The sequence below is a fragment of the Artibeus jamaicensis genome, unplaced genomic scaffold (assembly GCF_021234435.1).
Source record: "Artibeus jamaicensis isolate MK-2021 breed Jamaican fruit bat unplaced genomic scaffold, CSHL_Jam_final contig_519, whole genome shotgun sequence".
In the NCBI taxonomy this organism is placed as follows: Eukaryota; Metazoa; Chordata; class Mammalia; order Chiroptera; family Phyllostomidae; genus Artibeus; species Artibeus jamaicensis.
This window is the reverse complement of record NW_026521871.1, coordinates 7,692,073-7,712,184: the sequence shown is the minus strand read 5'-3', so window position 1 is coordinate 7,712,184 and position 20,112 is coordinate 7,692,073. Positions and strand designations below refer to the sequence as shown.

The following is a 20,112-nucleotide window of genomic DNA, read 5'->3' as shown; positions in this document are numbered from 1 at the left end:
AACTCAAATGGTTTGTTAAAGCTAAACCGTGCTTAGATTCTTTCTAAATGGAATTCTGGGTATTATTAATAAGCCGATTTCCTCACTAAAAGAAAAGATTGTTTACATACTACTTTTTCGGTCCTTAAAAACATTGGTTTGGGTCCAGGCCAGTGTGGCCCAGGTGGTTGGGTGTCATCCCGCAAACCAAAAGGTTGTGGGTTCAGTTCCAGGTCAGGGTGCATACAAAGGGCAATTGATCGATGTTTTTCTCCTTCCCTTCCCCTCTGTAAAATCAATAAGCATGTCCTCAGGTGAGGGTTAAAAAAAACTGCTTTTAAAGCAATTGGAGGAAATTTTATTCCTCTTTCAGAAAGAGGGAAGTAGAGGCTTGCTTGTCAGACACCAAACTTTTCTGCATAATCAAATCCCCTGGGGAGATTTATAAAATTCTGATGCCCAGGCTGAACTCATGTCAGTTAAATCAGAATCTCTGAAGGTATGGCTCATGGTTTCCTTCCTCCCTTCCTTCCTTCCTTCCTTCCTTCCTTCCTTCCTTCCTTCCTTCCTTCCTTCCTTTTTTTAAATTTGTTTGTTTTTAATTGATTTTAGAGAGAGAGAGGATGGGAGGGAGGGGGGTGAGAAAGAGGCAAGGGTTTGTTGTTTCACTTATTTATGCATTCACTGGTTGCTTCTTGTATGTGTCCTGACCCGGGATAGAACCCACAACCTTGGGGTATCGGGCCTATGCTCTGACCAACTGAAATACTGGTCTCAGGCAGGCTGGTGATTTCTAAAGCTCCCCAAGAGATTCCAATGTGCAGCTGAGTTTGAAAACCACAGTCCTTGGACCTCACTATTCACAGTATGGCCTGCTGACCAGCAGCACTGTATTTGGGGGAGCTTGTCTAAAATGCAGAATTTGGGCTCCATCTCAGACCTACTAATCAGGATCTGATTTTAGCAAGGTCCCCAGGTGATCTGCATGGTCATTAAAGTTTAAGAAGCCTCACTCTTACAGGGGTGTCCAACCTGCAGCCGGCAGGCCGAATGTGGCTCAAGATGGCTATGAATGTGGCCCAACACAAAATCATAAATATAGTAAAAACATTATAAGATTTTTTTGTGATTACATATCACAATGTATTTAACGTATGGCCCAAGACAATTCTTCTTCCAGTGTGGCCCAGAGACCCCAAAAGGTTGGACACCCCGCAGGGACCTGCTGTCTTCTAATAGAAGTAGGAGTAAGAAAAATGCCTTTCCAGAATGCAGTGGGATAAAGGAAAGTTCATTTCAAATTCACATTAACTACGGGTTACACGTTGAACGCTGCATTGTTAACAAGGCTTGCATTCATCCTCTACTTGTTTTTGGTTCACCTGGGAGGGAAAGCGTCACAGGGCTGAGGTCCCCAGCACAGCTCGCATTCTTTCACAGCAGCATCGCTCATTTCATTTCTCCGTGCTGCGCCTCAGTCGTTCCCAAAATTGTCAGAGGGTGGGCTGTCTGGATTGACTTATAGTCCTGTAGCGGAACAGTAGTGAATGGTTGCTGTTTTCAGAGAGATGCTGACTTATTTCCCCCTTTGAATGAAATGTCAGGACTTGTCTTGGCTCTAGGCTGACTCACCAGCTGTGTCAGGAAAGGGAAGCTTGGGCCCCCTCCTTTGCAGCAGCTTGATTGAGCCATCCCCAGAAAGCCAGGCAGACTTGCCCAGGCTTTGCAAAACTCAGTGTGGCTCATCATCCTCTGTGTAGGAATTGTGAGGTGTTCACTTGAATTAGAAAGTCTAATTGAGAACCAGCTGTTGTACAGGGAAAATAGATGTCTCCCAGTCATGAGGGGTTGGTGTTGGGACACACACACACCCACCCACCCACCCACCACCACCACCTTCTTATTCACTTTGTTAGCAAGGTACTTCTATTGTATAAAAGCCTCACTGCTCTGTAGCCATCTGCCCAGCCCAAACCTCACACCCCCTCAGAGTAAGGGGGGTTTTAATGTCTACACAGAAGTCCGTTGGTCCAGAAATCAGTAGGCCTGGATCCTAGTCCCAGCTTTGTCAGCAGCAGCATTTGCCCTCCATGGGCTTCAGGGTCCAGGTCTATAAAACAGGAGTTGGGGGAGGGGGCTGTGGGCTGGGGAGGGTTGAAGTTCCCTTTGGTCTTAAAGCCCCACAAATCCCACGAATAGGTTGATAATAGTGAGCTCCAGAATAAAAGTATCAAAGGAGAGATTGGGGGTGGGGGATGGTGGTCAGAGCAAGAGTGGGATGCTTTGGAGAAGGTGGAGGCCCCTGTCCGGCTGTTTTCTGTGCTGGCCTCTGCTGCACCACTTCCTGTAGTAGATTAGGGACCTGGAGCTCAGCTGCACGGCTGAAAGGCTCAGTGTTTGTCCCCTGCAGCCATCCCAGGGGGCTGGGATCTAGGAGCTCAAAGGCTGCATGTAATGGGGGCAGCTGGTGTCTTCCCAGCTCAGAGTCAACGCTGTGGGAAGAGCAGAATGGACTTGAAGGCTTTGCTCTGCATTTCCAGTCTAGGGCTTGTTTATCTGCATTTATGAGCCTGCATTTCCCCCCTTGTATCTTTCAGTGCTAAAGAAAATGAGGTCAGATGCCTTCCTTTTTAGGTTTTCATGTTCTAACAGGAGAGAGCATCCATACCCATTGAACATCTATTGAACCCTTAGTTCTCGCTGCATGAAATATTTATTGAACACCTACTATGTGCCAGGTGCTAGAAATACAGCAACGCAGAAGGAATAGTCTCCCTCACCCCTACCCGGGGCACTTTTGCAGGGAGGAGACTGTGGCAGGGTAAACGTGGGGCAGCACCTTGGGTGGGGGGGGTGCAGTTTATAGGGTTGCAGATTATTTAGATCTGAAGATGGAAGGCTTCCCAGAAGAGGTGCTACATACATGGAGATCTGAGGGGTGAGTAGAAGTTGGCGAGGCTGAGAGGCAGGGGCAGTGCTCCAGGGGAGAGAGGTCTTTTCAGCCAGAGGGTCTGGTCTAGGGGAAGAGAATAGCCCTGATACAGGACAATCTGTGAGTGAATCCCAAAGGAGGGACAGGTACAGCACTGAGAGGGCACCAGGGGGAAGGGAAGGAGGGGTCCTGGCTAGGGGAGCAGTAAATTTGGACTAAGCCTCGGAGGATAGATGGGCAAGAATGGAAAATGCTGAGGGGTGGGGACAGGCCAGTCTTCAGGGACTGAGGGAGGCAAATCTCAGAGTGAAGGGAGAGTGAAGCATGACTGTTGTAGGAGACAAAGCCAGAACTAGGTTGAACATTAGGTTTTGACTTGGTAAGGAAATGGGACACCAGTAAAATCTTCCAAGCAGAGGAATAGATGCTTAGCATTTAAGTGTTTTGCCTGGGGAAGGGGGATTAATATTGGGACCGTATTAGTCATGTGATTTACTTGACAATAAATCATAGTTTAGTGGAAAGAAAATGTCCTTTCCATAATTCCCTGCCCCCTAAGGTATAAAAAGCTCTTTCCCAGTCCTCAATTTACCTTCTGTTTTGTTCACATTCCATTTGTTCCATGTGTTCACAGCTATTTCCCTGTTTCTGAAACAGTGTACAGCACATGGTAGAATATGGTCAATATTGTTGAGGAATGATTTTGTGGGGAATTATGAGTCACTGTTAGTTTCGAACAAACTATCCTTCACAGTCTCCTAGAATGATACCATACTACATTTAGAAAGTTACTTTTCATGATCCTTCTCAAAGTTGATATGAATGATTTCCACTTAAAAGAATTTCTTTTGCCCTGGCTGGATACGTCAGGTCAGCTGGTTAGAGTGCCATCCCTGTACCCCAAGGCTGCAGATTCGCTCCCTCTCAGGGCGCCTCCAAGAAGCAACCACTGAATGCATGAATAAGTGGAACAACAAACTCATCTCTCTCTCTTTTTGTCTCTCAAAATCAAAACAGCAACAAAAAAGAATTTCCTTTAAATTGTTTACATTCAAGTTATTTTGTAAATACTGAAAACATTTTATATCAACATTATTTATGGAGGAGGAACAGAGTTCCCAGTGTTGATAATGAAAATTTATATGCTTCTGTCACATCCAATCCCTCCAAATGGTTATTCACATTAGAGTAGTTAGAACAAATGTAAATGGAGTCAGTTTTGTATTTGGTTCTCACATCTTTTCTTCTTTGTGGGTGGACTGACACTTTACATATTGAATCAGTAAACAAACAGCCAGTGGGTTTTCTTCCCCGAATCTCTTAACTCATAATGTACTGTAAAGTGCATGAAAATGATGTTGCGTGCCCGGCTCTCTGCAGGATGATTTCAGATGAGGTACTTTTGACCTATGGAGAGCGTTTCTGCCCAGTCCATGATGTCTCTCCAGCCTGCCTGAAGTATAGTTAATGCTGCACAGCAGTGAAATTCCACAGCGAATCTGCAGGATTTCTGTTTGTTTTCAGGAATTGGGTGGCTTCATTTACTCACCGCATTGAGAAATAGCAAGTTACAGATGTTGCTTTTTGTAGGAAATGCAAAACCACAGTTATTTTGATAATTTTTTAATACATTGAACTTTAAAGAACTTCCTCTTCTCATTGTCTTCTTAAAAGGAGAAAACATTGTCATGATAAACGAACACAAAAGGAAGCCTGGACTTTTTCCGGTAAACAGGCAAACCATCACTTCCCACAATAGAACCATGTTGCTGCTGGACATAGATGTTTTTCTAAAACACTGGCTTTTATTTTCAGTATATATTTAAGGCTAATCGCTTCTTTGTTGGTGAAAGCTATAATTCCTTGAGGAATGAAGATGGGATAAATATCACTTGGAGAAACATTAAATGCTGTTTCAAGCTGACCTTAGAAAACATTTTGAGTTTTGTGGTTGGGTTATGACCTAGTGCATATATTGAATTCTTGGCTGAATATTTTAGAACTTCTAGTACATGAACATGTATACCCACAACATTAGTAGTAATTAATTACTTTTTTCTTTAATAAACTTTTTACTTTGAAATAATTATAGATTTACAGAAAAATGACAGTTATAGCACAGAGGGTTTCCATATGCCCCTCACCCAGTTTCCCCTGATGTTAACATCCTATATAACCATGGAACATTTACCAAACCTAAAAAATTAATGTTGGTACATTACTCTTGACTGCAGATTTTATTTCGGTTTCACTAATATTTCACTAATGTCCTTTTTCTGTTCCAAGATCCAGTCTAGAATCCCACATTGCATTTAGTCTGTGTGTATGTTTTTGTAATTAAGTTTTTAAAGGTCGTAGACTGTAAGAATGTCATTTGTAAGAAAAATATCTTAAGCATATGGTACTTTCCTGATATGCTTGACTAACGCGTTTCGGAAATGTCTTTGCAGAGATCGCCTTACAGCAGGTCTCCATGTTCTTCCGATCAGAACCAAAGTGGGAGGTGGTAGAACCACTGAAAGACATAGGTGAGAAACTGGCAAGCCCATTCTGTCAAAAAAAGATCCCAGAACTGGGTTCTTTGTCATGCTTCCCTTTATGTATCCCAAGAAAACTCTTAAGTGCAGGTGATTTCTTTTCCTTTTTGCCTTCTTACTGCTTGAGGATGCAGTTCTTAACTTTTAATACTTAGTGAATCTTGGTTGAAGTCCCATCTGAGGATTTCAGTGGTAGTAACATACTTTCAACCTGGTTTCATCATTCATTCTTCATCTTTCTATTCACTAAATCTAAACTGAAGTACTGTTTTCCTATTATTCCTGTGACTGGAGTGATTTTTTTGCCTTTTTTATTTTTAAGTTCAATCTTTACCATGTCAACATTACCAAATGCTTGTTTTACTTGCACCTATATAGCTATGGAAATATTGCCAAAGTTAATTTTTATCCCTTAGTCAATGAAGCATCAGTGGGCATAAAAATTATGTAGCTATAAACATATTTCTGCTTTTATGGCAGGTTGGAGAATAAGGAAGAAATATTTCTTGATGAAGATTAAAAATCAGCCAAAGGAACGGCTCGTGTTAAGCTGGGTAAGCTGGTTTTTTGTTTCAGTCTCATTTCAGGGACTTTAGATGGGTTTATGAGAGCAGAAATTGACCAGAGAATTAAGAAATTATATTGTGCTCCTGAGTGGTGTTATAAAGTTCTTCTCGGTCCCACATCAAAAGATAGTCATTTTAAGTCACTTTGCTTGTGCATGTAGTCATTTCAACATGATTATATTTGATCAACTAATAAACATTTGGAAAGAAATAGGAACAGTTTAAAATAGTTCTCTGGAAGCTCTTTAGGGTTGGCAGTATTGCCATTTGTTTTAAAGAAAGTACTTGGGTGTTGCTTTGTTATCTCTCACTTTGGGAGTTCTAGTGCTACACGTGGTTAATGGAATTCGATAAGATTATAGTTAAGTCCTGCTTTTTATCTGTTTATATTGTATCCCTCCAGAAAGACCTTGAGGCAGCAAGACATGGGCGATTTTCATCTTTGGTTTACATTCATATATTTGGGCAAATAAAAAAAGAGAAAGACATAGGAATATTTTAAATTAGATTTATTGAGGTGATATTGGTTAATGAAATGATATAGGTTTCAGGCGTACAGTTCTATATCTTTTTTTTTTAATGACTAAAATCAGCACCTTGGTATTTCCATCCATGTTTTTATGTTTTTAGGCTGACCTTGGCCCTGACAAGTATCTGTCAGATAAAGATTTTCAGTGTCTCATCAAACTTCTGCCTTCCTGTTTGGTGAGTACAGTTCCTGCTATGGTTGGTGTTGGTGACAGATTCACAGTGTTTTCTGTGGACAGAAAGAGCTGGATATACTCAAAAGCGTGGAGATGTTTACTGGATTCCAGTTCAGATTGAAGTTGTTCCATAGAACAGCTATGACTAGTCCCATAGATCAGAGGCTATTTAAATGGCATTTATAATACATAACCCATGAAACGTGGTACTTTGAACATAGACTTCGTATTTTAAGCAAATATCAGAATAGGAACTAGCCACTTTATTGTTGGTGAAGATGTTTATCAATGAAATGAAAAGATCTGTTTTAGCCTGAGAAAACAGAATGAATAGGGTTTAGGTAAGCTGGATGAGGGAAAGCCAGGATAACCCTTTTCCCGGCTGAGTTACTGTTCCCAAAGGCCAACCAAGCGGTCCTTAGGAAAACCTGGCATTACTTATGCTAAAACACAATTCTAACCTGAGGCCTTTGGTGGAAAAAACTATATCAATATATTTCAAAATAGATGCAGAATGTCTTCAGGGAAAGACTGATCTGTCCAGAAAACTGAGTTAGTGTTGGCGTTCTTTCCCTGTGGTCTGCGTGAGGATGTAGGACCCTGGAGTGAGTCACTCATGGACTCAGTGCAGTTATGCTGACCTGTCCAGGTGGTTGGCAAGTTTGTTTTTGAAGAAAGCGTGCCTTGTCAAACTAGTAAAACCAAGCTTTTAATGAGGGTGATGTGTAGCCAAGAAAAATGCTGTGGTCTTTGAGTTTGATTAATTGTGTGACACAAGCTGTCGGCACTCAACTCTAAATTTCTTTTAATGGGCAGGCTTTTTAAAAAGAAGGTGGCGTGGACAAGTGAAACATATTAATTGCAGAAGAGTCAGAAAACAAAGATAAGCAAAAGAAAAAAAGGAAAAGAAAACTCACCTGTAGTTCAACTAATCAGATATAACAATGTTCAGTTGTTACTGTTCTAGAATTATATATGATTTGAAAATATACATATTATTTTAAAACTTGATTTTTTTGTTAGTAGTATACAGGGAACATCTCCCCCCACCCCCCCATGTTCCCCCATTTACAATACAGAGCAGGCAAAGAGCCTGGGGTGAGGTGTGTGTAGGGTGGGTTTACTCTGCCTCTCCTCTCTGGACAGTCCGCGTGGATGATCCAGCCCCACCCCACACCGTTCTCCCAACAGGAGCCAGTCCTCATCCCAGGATTCAGAATTAGCTAAACCACAGGCCACGGACCCCATTCACCAGGGTTACTCCTGCAGTTCACCTGACACACATGGAGAAGGTGTTGATGTCCTTATCCACCTGGTCCAGAAGGCTTACCGTGAGCCTCTTTTATTGTCAACAGTGTCATTATTACTGGCTGCATGGAATTGTCATTGGCTATACCTTAGTTAACTAATCTGGATATTTGGATCACCTCCAGTTTTTGTCTCTTAAAAAAAAAAAAAGCTATTGCCCTGGCTGATGTGGCTCCATTGGAGTATTATCCTGTGAGCCAAAGGGTCATGGGTTCAGTTCCCAGTCAGGGCGCATGCCTGGGTTGCGGGTTCAGTCCCTGATCAAGGCATGTGTAGGGGGTGACCAATCAATGTTTCTCACATGGATTTTTCTCTTCCTCTCTCTTTCCCTCTCTTCCCCTCTCTCTAAAATCAATGGGCATGTCTTCAGGTAAGGATTTTAAAAAAGCCACAGTGAACAATTTTAACTAAATGTTTGTATTCGTCTTTAATTATTTTCTAGTAAAGAACTAGAATTAATCAGTAAGTAATTATAGGGAGACATCTTGAGACTATATAAACATCCCTTTCTTTATCAAACCCACTAGCTTTAGCATTTGTTGAGCTTTTCTAACCCCATCATTTCTCTTCCGTTTACTAGTTGGCAATTCTACTGTAAGGAATAGCTTCCTATCCTTCCTTCTTTATTTGTATCTGTAGAACTCAAGGATTTTTATTTTATCCCTTGGGTTTATTTGAGGGTGATGAAATGCTTGAAAATTAGATTGTATGATAGTTGCACAGCTCCGAATAGACTGAAAACCATGGAATTGTACACTGTAAACAGGCAAATCATAGTGCTATGGGAGCCGAATTTCAGTAAAGTTATTAAAATGTCACCAGCAATCATTTGGATGTGATGGTCAAGAGAAACTTCATGATCAATGACTGCATTTCCCTGGGCACACCCTTTCACCCCTCCACCCACTCAGCCCCTGCCCCCCGAATCTTTGCATAGCTCAACACCCTTGTGTTTAAATTTTCATGGTACTTCTTTGAGCTAATGGACATTGTAATACCTGTCCAGAGCCAGATGGTTCATGTAACCAAAATTTCAGGTCGTATGAATGCTTTCCTTTCAGTCCTTAATAATTTGTCTTACTCACCAAGCCACTTGGTTGACGTCAGTCCCCATCTCAGGAGGATGCTGTGAATCATCACCTTGCACACTCCAGGAGAAGGGCGGGAAGAGTCATGCTCGGTGCTTTGGAAAAAGGCCACCATCCCCCAAAATGCTACTTTTGCTTGTTTTCTGGCTGTCATGCTCCTTGGCTTGGCACAGTGTAGCAGAGTGGAATGTTAGGCAAAGCTGTGAATGAAGATACATTTTTTCTGGTCCCCACTTGGCTGTTCTAGGATTCAGATTATTCTTTACTGATTAACATAGGCAGAATATTAAAATCACTGTTCCAGAAATTCAGACTTTCTTTTTCTTCCATCACAGTTTTGCCTGAACTATGAGAAACGTGCATACCAAAATAGATGCCTTCCATGTAAAGCTGACCACATCAGTTACTCACTTCCTTTTGTCAGTATTGTTTATGTTCCTTCTCTGATCTAAAGAACAATGGAGGAGTTGTTCGTCTAATAACTTGAAAAGGCTATGTGTTCAGAGAATATGCTCACATTTGTATGTAGCTAAACTGCTGAGATGGTACTTAACTCTGCATATCCAGAGTCAAGTTGGATGCAAATAAATGTGAATTTCTTTTTTGTTTTGCCAGCACCCTTACATCTATCGAGTTACCTTTGCCACAGCTAATGAGTCCTCAGCATTGCTTATTAGGATGTTTAATGAAAAAGGAACTTTGAAGGACCTGATCTACAAGGTACTTTTGGTACAAGTTAATGGTCATAAAGAAATTCACAAGTCCCTTTAAAACCTATTATGGACACTTGATCCCTGAGGTTCCAGAAACTAGGCCCTGAGGATGTTATTTTAATTTTATTTGGAATTTATTTTGATTTGAGTGATTAAAAACTACGCAGTATAGTTAAAAAAGCGTTGCTTTTCCCACATGAGGGAAGGTTGAACATGTAATGATTATGTGTCCATTGCATTGTGGTTTGTGGTCAGTTTAACAAAGTTACACTAAACTATCTCAAAGTTGGGGAAAATTTTTTTTAAATAGTGAAAAATTCTAACAGTATAAGACTTTGGGGTTGGCTGAGGTCAAGACCAGGCACATTTTCACTGGACTTGACATGGGGCAAAACCAGGGTTAGCCTCTTTCTGTCCGCTGCACAGTCTTGCACTTCAAACACCCACCCCCGCAGTCTAGCGTCCTAGTCTCTGCAGAATCCTGCCCGTCAGGGAGCTCGTGTGCGGATGCTGACCCTTCTGCCTCTCTCTTACGTGCTCTTTATTCTTTTCCAAAGTCAAAACCAAAAGACCCATTCTTAAAGAAGTACTGCAACCCTAAGAAGATCCAGGGCCTTGAACTTCAGCAAATAAAAACATATGGGCGGCAAATATTAGAGGTAAGAGGTATTTAATTTTTAAGTTGCATTGGAATTTCACCCAGCATTCCAATATTCTTTTGGGAAAGTTTTTAAGCAATATCCCCGATAATTTAAGTCATTTGATTGTTTATGAACTGATGGCATTGTCATATTTGACCCCCAAAAGTAAATGTTTGAGACTAAGACTAATTTAGAAATACAAAATTCCAAAAAGCTTAGCTCCTGGCCTTTAGTGTCTGATTGTTAGAAACTTAACTATGTGGGTACCGACTTCTGTGTTATTTTTGGTCGATCTTTATCTTTGTGACAAAGTTCTTGATTTTATTATATATATAACTAGAGGGCTCCCTTACTGGAGTATAATTAGCATGAAAAGCTTTTACCACATCACTCTCTAAAGCAGTATTCTCCAGTCTTCTTGGATTGTGCAATGCTATCAGTGAAAACAATTTCAGGAGAACCCTCCCCCAATGATGTATATATTTAACTATTATACACATGTACTACTACTAATATATTTTGTACATTATAAGTTCCGAATGAGATTAAAAACAAAACAAATAGATCCCTGACTGGTGTGGCTTAGTGGGTTGGGCATTGTCCTGTAAACCAAAAGGTCACCAGTTTAATTCCCTATCAGGGCATATGCCTGGGTTGTGGGCCAGGTCATTAGTTGGGGGTGTGTAAGAGACATCTGATCGATGTTTCTCTCACACATCAATGTTTCTCTCCCTCTCTTTCTCTCTCCCTTACCCTCTCTCTAAAAATAAATAAATAAAATCTTAAAAAATAAAACAAAAATAAAAAGAGAAGTTGAGACATTTTTTTCCAGTCCTCAATGGAATGTCCTGGTCACCTCTGTTACTGGGTGAGCCACTTTTATTAAATGTTTGCTTCTCTTTGTGGGAGCCTGTCATATGTTTCTATCAATAAATAGCCAAATATATTCTAAGGTGATTTTTTCAGCTCAGCCCCTATCAAGCACTGACATGATAGCTTTACTCCTCTGTGCTAGAGGATTGGATTTGCTATGAAGAGGGTTTGGCCTGTTGGGGTGAGGAAGTGATTAAAGTAGAAGCTTTTGGCGTAAAGCTATTAACCCCAAGCAGACGCAGGCTGCTTCTCTATTCTGTGGAAATGAGGGATCCGGCATTGCATTTGCAGTCTCACAGCTGGGAAGCATTCAGCATCACATCTTTTTCCAGAAAAATGGATGGAGGTGGCAGTTTTCTTTAGGAATCTCCCCAGTGGACGGTTTGATTTTGTTTGAAAATACATTGACTCAAAAAACCAAAGTTTAACCTGTCTTATATCTGAATGAGTTCGGAGAATGTAACCTGTACATATTTTTAAATAGGTACTGAAGTTTCTGCATGACAAGGGATTCCCTTATGGACATCTTCACGCCTCCAACGTGATGCTAGATGGGGACACTTGCCGGCTGCTAGACCTTGAGAATTCCTTATTGGGCCTTCCTTCCTTCTACCGATCTTATTTCTCACAATTCAGGAAAATCAATGTAAGTTGCTGACAGTAATAAAACAGCAGGTTCATCTTGAGGTATAAATTATCCCTATGGCCAGACCCCTATAAGAAATGTGCACGAAGCAGTGAAAGGTACGGTTGGGGTAGGCCATACCTGTCATCTGGTTTCTCCTATGGAGCATTGCTGAATCTCCAAGAGGCTAAGCTGAAATGGTAGATGGGAGAAAGAAGGGCAGAGAGTCACTTACTGGAAGACTGTGGAGGGCAGGACCAAGAGACCTCTGGTCAGAGCAATGCCCTGTGAACTTTTACGAAAGGCTTTGGAGTTGCATTTTCACTACCAGTGAGTGGGGTCACCCTGGGCCTTGTTTCTCAGTGGAAGCTGAGGACAGGGACATTGGGATTCACAAAGCCAAACTGAAAGAGCAACGTGCCACTGCTCTCTCTTCTTCTACAGACTTTGGAAAGTGTGGACGTCCACTGCTTTGGCCACTTACTGTATGAAATGACCTACGGACGACCTCCAGACTCGGTGCCTGTAGACTCTTTCCCTCCTGCCCCATCTATGGCTGTGGGTCAGTATGGGGTTTGGAGGGGTCTTCTGGGCCCTACTCACTCACTTTCTAGGATCCAGGGAGGACCCAGAGGAAGTTGTCATGCTCTACAGCCAGAAATTCTTATCCAATTTAAAAGCTAAGCAGATCTGAGTCTTTACTTAAATGCACTTCACCGAAAATTCAGATGGCGTGCCCACCTGTCAGGCTGTCTGAAACAGAGGAATTTTTGTAACAGACATTAGAATTTTAAAAGCAAGAGCATGTGAAGAGCAGTGTGGCCAGACTGAATGAGACCTAGAAACAGAAGCCAGGATCTTGAGGGCTCTGTCAGGTGTGAGAAGCCAGACCAAGGCAAGGAACAAGGAAGCGATGGGCAGATACCTGGGAGAGAGGAACCTAGCAGGCCTAGAGCTGTGGAAGGCAGGCAGGAAAGCAGACACTGGCAAAGTGGATCCAGGAGCTCTTCCAGCAGTACCTGAGGGGCCGAGGAGAGCTGGGGGACTGGCGGGAGGCATCGCGAGGAAGGAGAGATGGAGGAACTCATATAGACTTATCCCCTCACAAGCCAGCTCAGAACTCATGGCTAGAGCACAGAGAGGGGAGGGCAGGGCGGCTCTCGGACCACCGTGCCATGAAGGTATGCGGCCCTCCACCAAGCACTAATTTTGTGTTAAGTGAGTCGGTTGAAGAGAACGGGCCCTGAGACTGCTTTGTGTGGAGTTTGAGCAGCTGAAACTGAACAGTGACCTGTGGGTAGGAAAGTCTGGCTGCTTGTGTTATTATCAGCCAAGGTGTTGGATGATGAGATATCAACAATTGGCATTTTGCGTACTGGTTTTGATGAAAAGCAGGCAAACGGCAAAATGTCCTTTGAGTTCAAATTTTTTACTTCTGTTTAGTGTTTACTTCTCTTTTCGAGAGCAAACGCTTTTATGAATGATACCTCAAATCTTCCTCCGTTTATCTTTGAAGTATACTTCGCTGTCTGTCAGCGTGTGGTTTCTAATCGCTTAGTCTGAGTCCTCGGTACATCGGTGTTGCCAGCATTCCCCCTTCCCACGTTCGCCATCTGTCTGCCCGTGAAGTTTTGACACTGTCCTGATCAGCCTACAGACAGTTGTTGCAAAGCGCTGTCAAACTCTTTATCACCAAATGGATTTGCCAACATGTTCTGTGGAACTAAACTGTGTATCTGTTCATTTCAAGTGGCCGTGTTGGAGTCTACGCTGTCTTGTGAAGCCTGTAAAAATGGCATGCCTACCGTCTCCCGGCTCTTACAGATGCCGTAAGTCAATCATACACCTTGGTTGTTATCTTCGTAACTTGCAGAGTCCGAGAGACCACTTTGCTGACAGTCACTTGCAGCATGATATCACAACCTTTCCTTGTGACCTCTCTGCTACCTTAGTCTGATTGCTCTTCTTTGACCTCAGCCTCGTTTTCACGTGTGCCTTCCTGTTGACATGAGCTTTGTGTATGTGTCCATGTCGCGGCCCCCCACTTAGGAAGTGCCGAAGGAGGGCCCTCTCAAGCAGCCGTCCTTCATGATTTGGGCACTGCTGGGCCCCAGCTGCGGCTAGTTCACAAGCCACTTGCCTTGGAGGGTCTGCCCTCTGTGAGGCGGGCAGTACGTTTATGGCCTCCCCTGCGCTTGTTTGTTCCTTTACTCACTGGGTAATGTTTATCAAGTGTCTGACAGGTACTGGCACTGGGCTAGAGGCTTACAGCTCAGGAGACATTCCCTCGTAAACAGGATTATGAATAGGTAATTAAGGTGGTTGAAATAGTGCTTTGGGGCCTTCCCTTCAGGTACATTTTCTGCCCCTTCATGGAAAGGCAGCAGGGTGGTTAAGTGGGTGTGTCTGAGGTTAGATGGACCTGGGGGTGGATCCAGCTTCAGCACTTCTTCTTTTTTTAATCTCTATTGTTGATACTATTGCAGATGTCCCCATTTTATTCCCCTTTGCCCCTCTCCCAGCCCCTGCTTCCCAGCTTCACCACTTCTACGTGGGTGACCTTGGGCAAGTTTCCTACCTAACCTCTGGGAGCTGTATTTTCTCATTTGTAAAATGGGGATAGTAACAGGCCTCATTTCAGAGGGTTCTTGGGAGGGTTTAAAGAAATGATTCCTAGTACAGTGCCTAGCGCTTAAGTGCTTATTAAATATTAGTTATGATTAATATGATTCAGCTTTTATTTTGTGAACATTCCATTCCATGTGACACACCCATGCTGTGTCTGTACTGGCTTATCGTAAACAGGTGGGGGGACAGTAACAGGGGAGACGGGAGGGAGCAGCTGGAAGTACGTCTGCCGAGTGCAGAGCAGGTAGCAGGAAGTGCAGCTTTGTAGTAGAGGGGCCGCTGCAACCGGGAGGAGCTGAGCAGCCCAAGCCTCTGCCCACGCATGTGACATTTCTCCTGTGTGACTGACACAGGCGAGCCCCTTGTCAAACCAGCCACTGTTAATAACAGTGTGAACATGGAAAAATAGGTCCAGTTAGGGAAACAACACAATTTTCACAGGCTTCTAGAACAGAATGTATTTGTAGTTAGGGAACAGCCTGTACCCACATTGATTTACTTGGGTTTATATTTCTGCCCCAAGCCCTCACATTTTCCCCCACTTCCAGTTCTAAAGTGAATCCAAATCTTATTTCCTTACTTAAGTCTTTCCACCCTGTGGGCTTCAGCCTTGAGAAGAGCACTTGGAGAGGTGTAAACCACGTGCAGTTCAGGTGTGTTGCCTGGAAATAAACACACCTGTGGCCTTGGAGGGCAGAATTAGGTCTCCATCTCCAGAACTGCCCAGGGAGCTCGGTGGGAAAAGGTTAACCCTGTCATTCCTCCTTGTCACATAGTTCCTGATTTTTAAAAAGGGGGACTGTTCAAGGAAAGATTCACAGACATTTAGTCACCATCCAAATGGCCATTTAAACTCTCCCTCTAGCCCCGGCCAGTGTGACTCAGTTGTGGTTGGGCATCGTTCTATGAACCAGAAGTTCACTGGTTCAATTTCACCACCAGTTTGAATCCTGGTCAGGGCACATGCCTGGGTTGCAGGTTCTGTTCCCTGGGGTATGTTTGAAATGCAACCATTGTTTCTCTCTTTCTTATTAATGTTTCTTACCCTCTCTTTCTCCCTTCCTCCCCCTCTCTCTAAAATAAAAAATAAAATATTATAAGTAAATAAACTTTCCAAACTGTTTTAGCCAAAACAGTTCAAAATTCCTTATGCTATTTTCAATAACAGTTTTGAAGAGAGAGTAGATATACCCTAAAAGCTGCTATTTCTTTTTAAGAGAGCATGAGAAACACTACTTTTCTTAGGAGAAAGTCACTTTCTCGTTAGATTCTAATCAAAACAATTCCTTTCCACCACATGGTTTTATTTTATTGAGCTCCAGAATAAATTTTATCCTCCTCTGGGATCAAAAAAAAAAAAAAGGAAAACTAGTTATTCTGTTCAGAAATATCTACTGTATATATAATCTGAAACAAATGGAAATAATAATATAATAAATAACTATTTGCAAAAATAGTTTTTAAGTGTAAATTAACTTACTACATAGCATGAAAAGACTTTTGCCCTTCAGTGGGGGAATAACCCCCAGTCCACAGCTGACCCAGTGCTCCTGGTAGCTGAAGTGGGGGTCTTCCCAAGGTCACACTGGGTGGCCTGAAAACTTTCCTGAGTATGTCAGTCAGTAAAGAAGAAATGGTGGGTTGGGTCAGTCCTGGGGCATGTGGGAGCTTCCTGGGCTCAAGCTGTCTCCTTCTGCTTTGATCGTCCTCTGAGAGTACACCTTTTTTGAGAAAGACTTTTTTTTTTCTCTTTTCCTTCTCTTTACAGATTATTCAGTGATGTTTTACTAACCACTTCTGAAAAGCCACAGTTTAAGGTAAAGTGAACCATATTCCTTTTGGATTGTCACATAAATAAGTTGACTTTGAAAGTTAATGCTTCTTTTAATTAAAAAAGAGAAGGTCCAGTACTTATAATAAGAAAATTTTTAAAGCAATCTAAATGTCCTATAATTAGGGGATAATTTAATTCATAGTACATCTGGTTGATAAAATGTTTTTATCTAATACAAGTAATATTTATTGAGACATCGCAGTCACGTGGAAAATGATCATTTGGGCTAATGGATAGAAAAAGCAAGATATAAATACAGTGTGTGAAAAAATACCTGTATCTAGCAGAAAGACTGGAAAAAAGTATCCTGAGAAGTAGCAGCATTGTATGGTACGGAAAGAGCAGGGGCTTTGAAATCCCCAAACACTGGGCTGCTGCCTTACTTTGCTTTTTTAATACCAGCTGTTTACGTAAGTAGGATTCCTCAGCCATGGCATTTAACATTTCGACCATAGTCCTTTGTGTTGTGGGGCTGTCCTGTGTAGTGTAGGATGTTAAACAGCATCCCTGGCTTGTACCCGCTGGATGTGAATAGTATTCCCCTACGCCCCACACATTGTGACTATCAAAAATACCTCCAACAGTGCCAGACGTCATCTAGAAAGGGCAGGGAACCAAATCACCCCCATTTCAGAGCTACTAATCTGTGGGCAAGTACCCAGTCTTTGGGTCTGTGCACTCAGTGTGTGGAGCTGATGAGCAACACCCGTCTACTGTCACTGTCATTGGACAATGGAGATCATCTATGTGAACACCTCCTCTGGGGCCTGGCTCTCCTGGGTGCTCACTGTTGGTGTGGTTTTGGGTGGTAGAGTGAAAGGTAATTCTCTTTCTCCTCTTTATATTCCCAAAGAACATGTAATGCTTTTATGATAATATTAGAGAAAAAAGGGAAAAACAGACAGAAGATTATATAGGTGACAGATGCTTTCCTCTGTCCTTTTGACCAGTTAGAGGAGTTCTGACAATAATAGCTTATTTGGATCTTAAATAGGAAATAAAAACATTTAAATTCATCTCTTTACTGAATCTCCTCAGAAAATATATTCAGCCTTGTAAATAAAAATGCTCTCCTCAAACCCTGATCATTCAGCCCAAAGATTATTATGACCTTACTGTTGCCCTAAGCGAAGAGAGTCTGTGCAGCCAGGACAAGGCGACTTTAGAAGCCAGCATTAATTTTTTGTATATACATCATCTTTCTGGAAAGATGCACAAGAAACTGGTGACACTGGTTGCATCCACAAAGGGGACCTACCTATGTGGGAGACTTTTTACTGTGTTTGTACCCTTTTACACCTTTTGACTTTGACTATCTTACATATTCAAAACTTAAGTTTATATTTTCAAAAGAATACTAGAGATCAAAAGTTCCACATGACCTGGGTATCTTTTTTCCAGGCCTGAGCTTTCACCATCATTTAAAAAACTAATAAATCAAGAAATGAGAGCTCAGAAGCATACCAGGTTATTAAGAGTATCTTTCAGCAGGAAGAAAAAGCTTAATCTTGCGAAATTCAGAAAGTAAGTCTTTGACAGAGAAAAATCCCTCTGGAGTTACAAAGTATTATAATTAATTGAATTTGTGTGTGTTCCAGTAAATTTTATATATTTAAAAACTTTTTTTCTTCTTTTTGGTGGTGGTGGTGGTGGGGTATATTTTTAAATGTTTAATCTTGATGAAAAACAATGTAAAGTTTATTCTCTTAACCATTTTTTCTCTTACCTGTTTTTAAGTGTACAGTTCAGTAGTGTTGAGTATATTCACATTGTTGTGTTGAACAAGATCTCTAGAGCTCTTTCACCTTGCAAACTCAGCCTCTAGAACAGTTGGCCCACCCCTGCCCATTTCCCAACCCCCAGCCTTGACAATCACAGTTCTACTGGCTGCTTCCACTATTTTGACAACTCTAGATGTCTTATAAGGTTGAATCATACGGTGTTTGCCCTTTTGTAACTGGCTTATTTCACTCAGCATAAATGTCCTTAAGTTTTATCTGTGTTATATAGCATGTGACAGGATTTCCTTTTTCAAGGCTAAGTGGTACTCCCTTGTGTGTCTATGCCACATTTTGTTAATCCATTTTTTTGTTGATGGATGTCTCACCTCTTGGCTATTGTGAATAATGCTGCAGTGAATGCAGGGTGTGTTTCGATCCTGCTTTCAGTCCTTTTGGATATATACCTAGAATTTGCTGGATCATATGCTAATTCAATTTTTTTGAGGAACTTGCATACTGTTTTCTGTAGTTGTACCATTTTATATTTCAACCATTAGTGTACCATTGTTCCAGTTTTTCTATATTCTCATCAACACTTGTTATTTTCTGTTTTTTTAATAGTAACCATTTTAACGAGGATGAGATGATACTTCATTGTGGCTTTGACTTGCATTTCTCTAATGATTAGAGAGGTTGATCATCTTTTCATATGTCTGTTGACCACGTGTATGTCTTCTTTGGAGATATATCTATTCAGGTCCTTTGCCCATATTTTTTCTTCGATTTTCTGGAGGGGGGGTTCTTTTTTCAGCTTTATTGTGGTGTAATCCATTTTTTGGTGACAAGTCCATTTAAAAATTTTGGTTACTTACATGTTTGTTGTTGAGTTGTAGTAGTTCTTTATATATTCTGGATATTAATCTCTTATCAGATATATGATTTCCAATCATTTTCTCCCATTCCGTAGGTTGCCTTTTCACTCTGTTCATTGCTTCCTTTGATGTGCAGAAGTTTTAAGTGTGTGATATGGTCCCTTTTTTCTACTCTGAGGGGCCCAGAGTAACTTTTGTTGCTGTGCTTTCGGTGTCCAATCTAAGAGATCACTGCCAAATCCAATCTCGTAAAACTTCTCCCTTATGCTTTCTCCTAATTTTATAGTTTTAGGTCTTAGGTTTAGGTCTTCAATCCAGCTTTGAGTTTATTTTGTGTAAGGTTCCTTCTTTCCCATGTAAATATACCATTTTCCCAGCATCATGTACTGAAGAAACTATCCTTCCCCTGTTGTGTGCTTTTGGTACCTTGTCAAAGATCATTTGAACATACACATGAGGATTTGTTTCTAGGCTCTCTATTCTGTTCCATTGATTTATAAGTCTTTTTTTTTATTTTTAGAGAGAGGGGAAGGGAGGGAGAAAAAGAAGGAAAGAAACACTGATGTGAGAGAAACATCCATTGGTTGGCCCTCATATGTCCCCAGTCCAGGAACCAAACCTGTAACCCAGGCACGTGCCCTGAGAATCAAACCATTTTGCTTTGCAGGATGATGCCCAACCAACTGATCCACGCCAGTCAGGGCCCTACCTGTCTTCCTTTATGCTAGTATCACACTGTTTTGATTACTGTAGCTTTGTAATATGTTGTGAAATCAGGAAGTATGAGGCCTTAAATTTTTATCTTTTTTCTAGATTGTTTTGGTAATTCGTAGTCTCTTGAGAGTTAGTTGAAATACTTGAAACATACATCATATCTATTTTTGTGTTTATTTTACATATTTATTGATAAGAAATGCTAATGAGGTGCATGTCGTGTTGACACCAGAAGTGGCCAGCACAGGATTCAGGTGGACAGCTTGTAACCGATTTCATTCCAGGTGCCGTCCTTCTTGATAACCAATTGCTCCTTCATTAAAACCAGGTTTGGGATTGGGGAGAAGCTTCAAATATTTTCCTCAACAGATTATGTA

General features: G+C 41.6%; 1 protein-coding gene and 1 pseudogene across 3 annotated transcripts in view; one reads left to right on the top strand and one right to left on the bottom strand.

Annotated features, from left to right (window-relative positions):
• PXK (PX domain containing serine/threonine kinase like) overlaps positions 1–20,112 on the top strand; it is a 69,671-nt gene that overhangs the window by 37,269 nt on the left and 12,290 nt on the right. For all 3 annotated transcript variants that reach the window (XM_037137311.2, XM_037137309.2, XM_037137312.2), the window contains 9 exons: positions 5,362–5,439; positions 5,929–6,002; positions 6,645–6,719; positions 9,730–9,834; positions 10,385–10,486; positions 11,826–11,987; positions 12,411–12,528; positions 13,717–13,795; positions 16,363–16,411. In XM_037137311.2, the coding sequence (XP_036993206.1) occupies positions 5,362–5,439; positions 5,929–6,002; positions 6,645–6,719; positions 9,730–9,834; positions 10,385–10,486; positions 11,826–11,987; positions 12,411–12,528; positions 13,717–13,795; positions 16,363–16,411 (842 nt within the window). The remainder of the gene's footprint in view (positions 1–5,361; positions 5,440–5,928; positions 6,003–6,644; positions 6,720–9,729; positions 9,835–10,384; positions 10,487–11,825; positions 11,988–12,410; positions 12,529–13,716; positions 13,796–16,362; positions 16,412–20,112) is intronic.
• On the bottom strand, positions 7,773–7,915 carry LOC119043418 (uncharacterized; annotated as a pseudogene).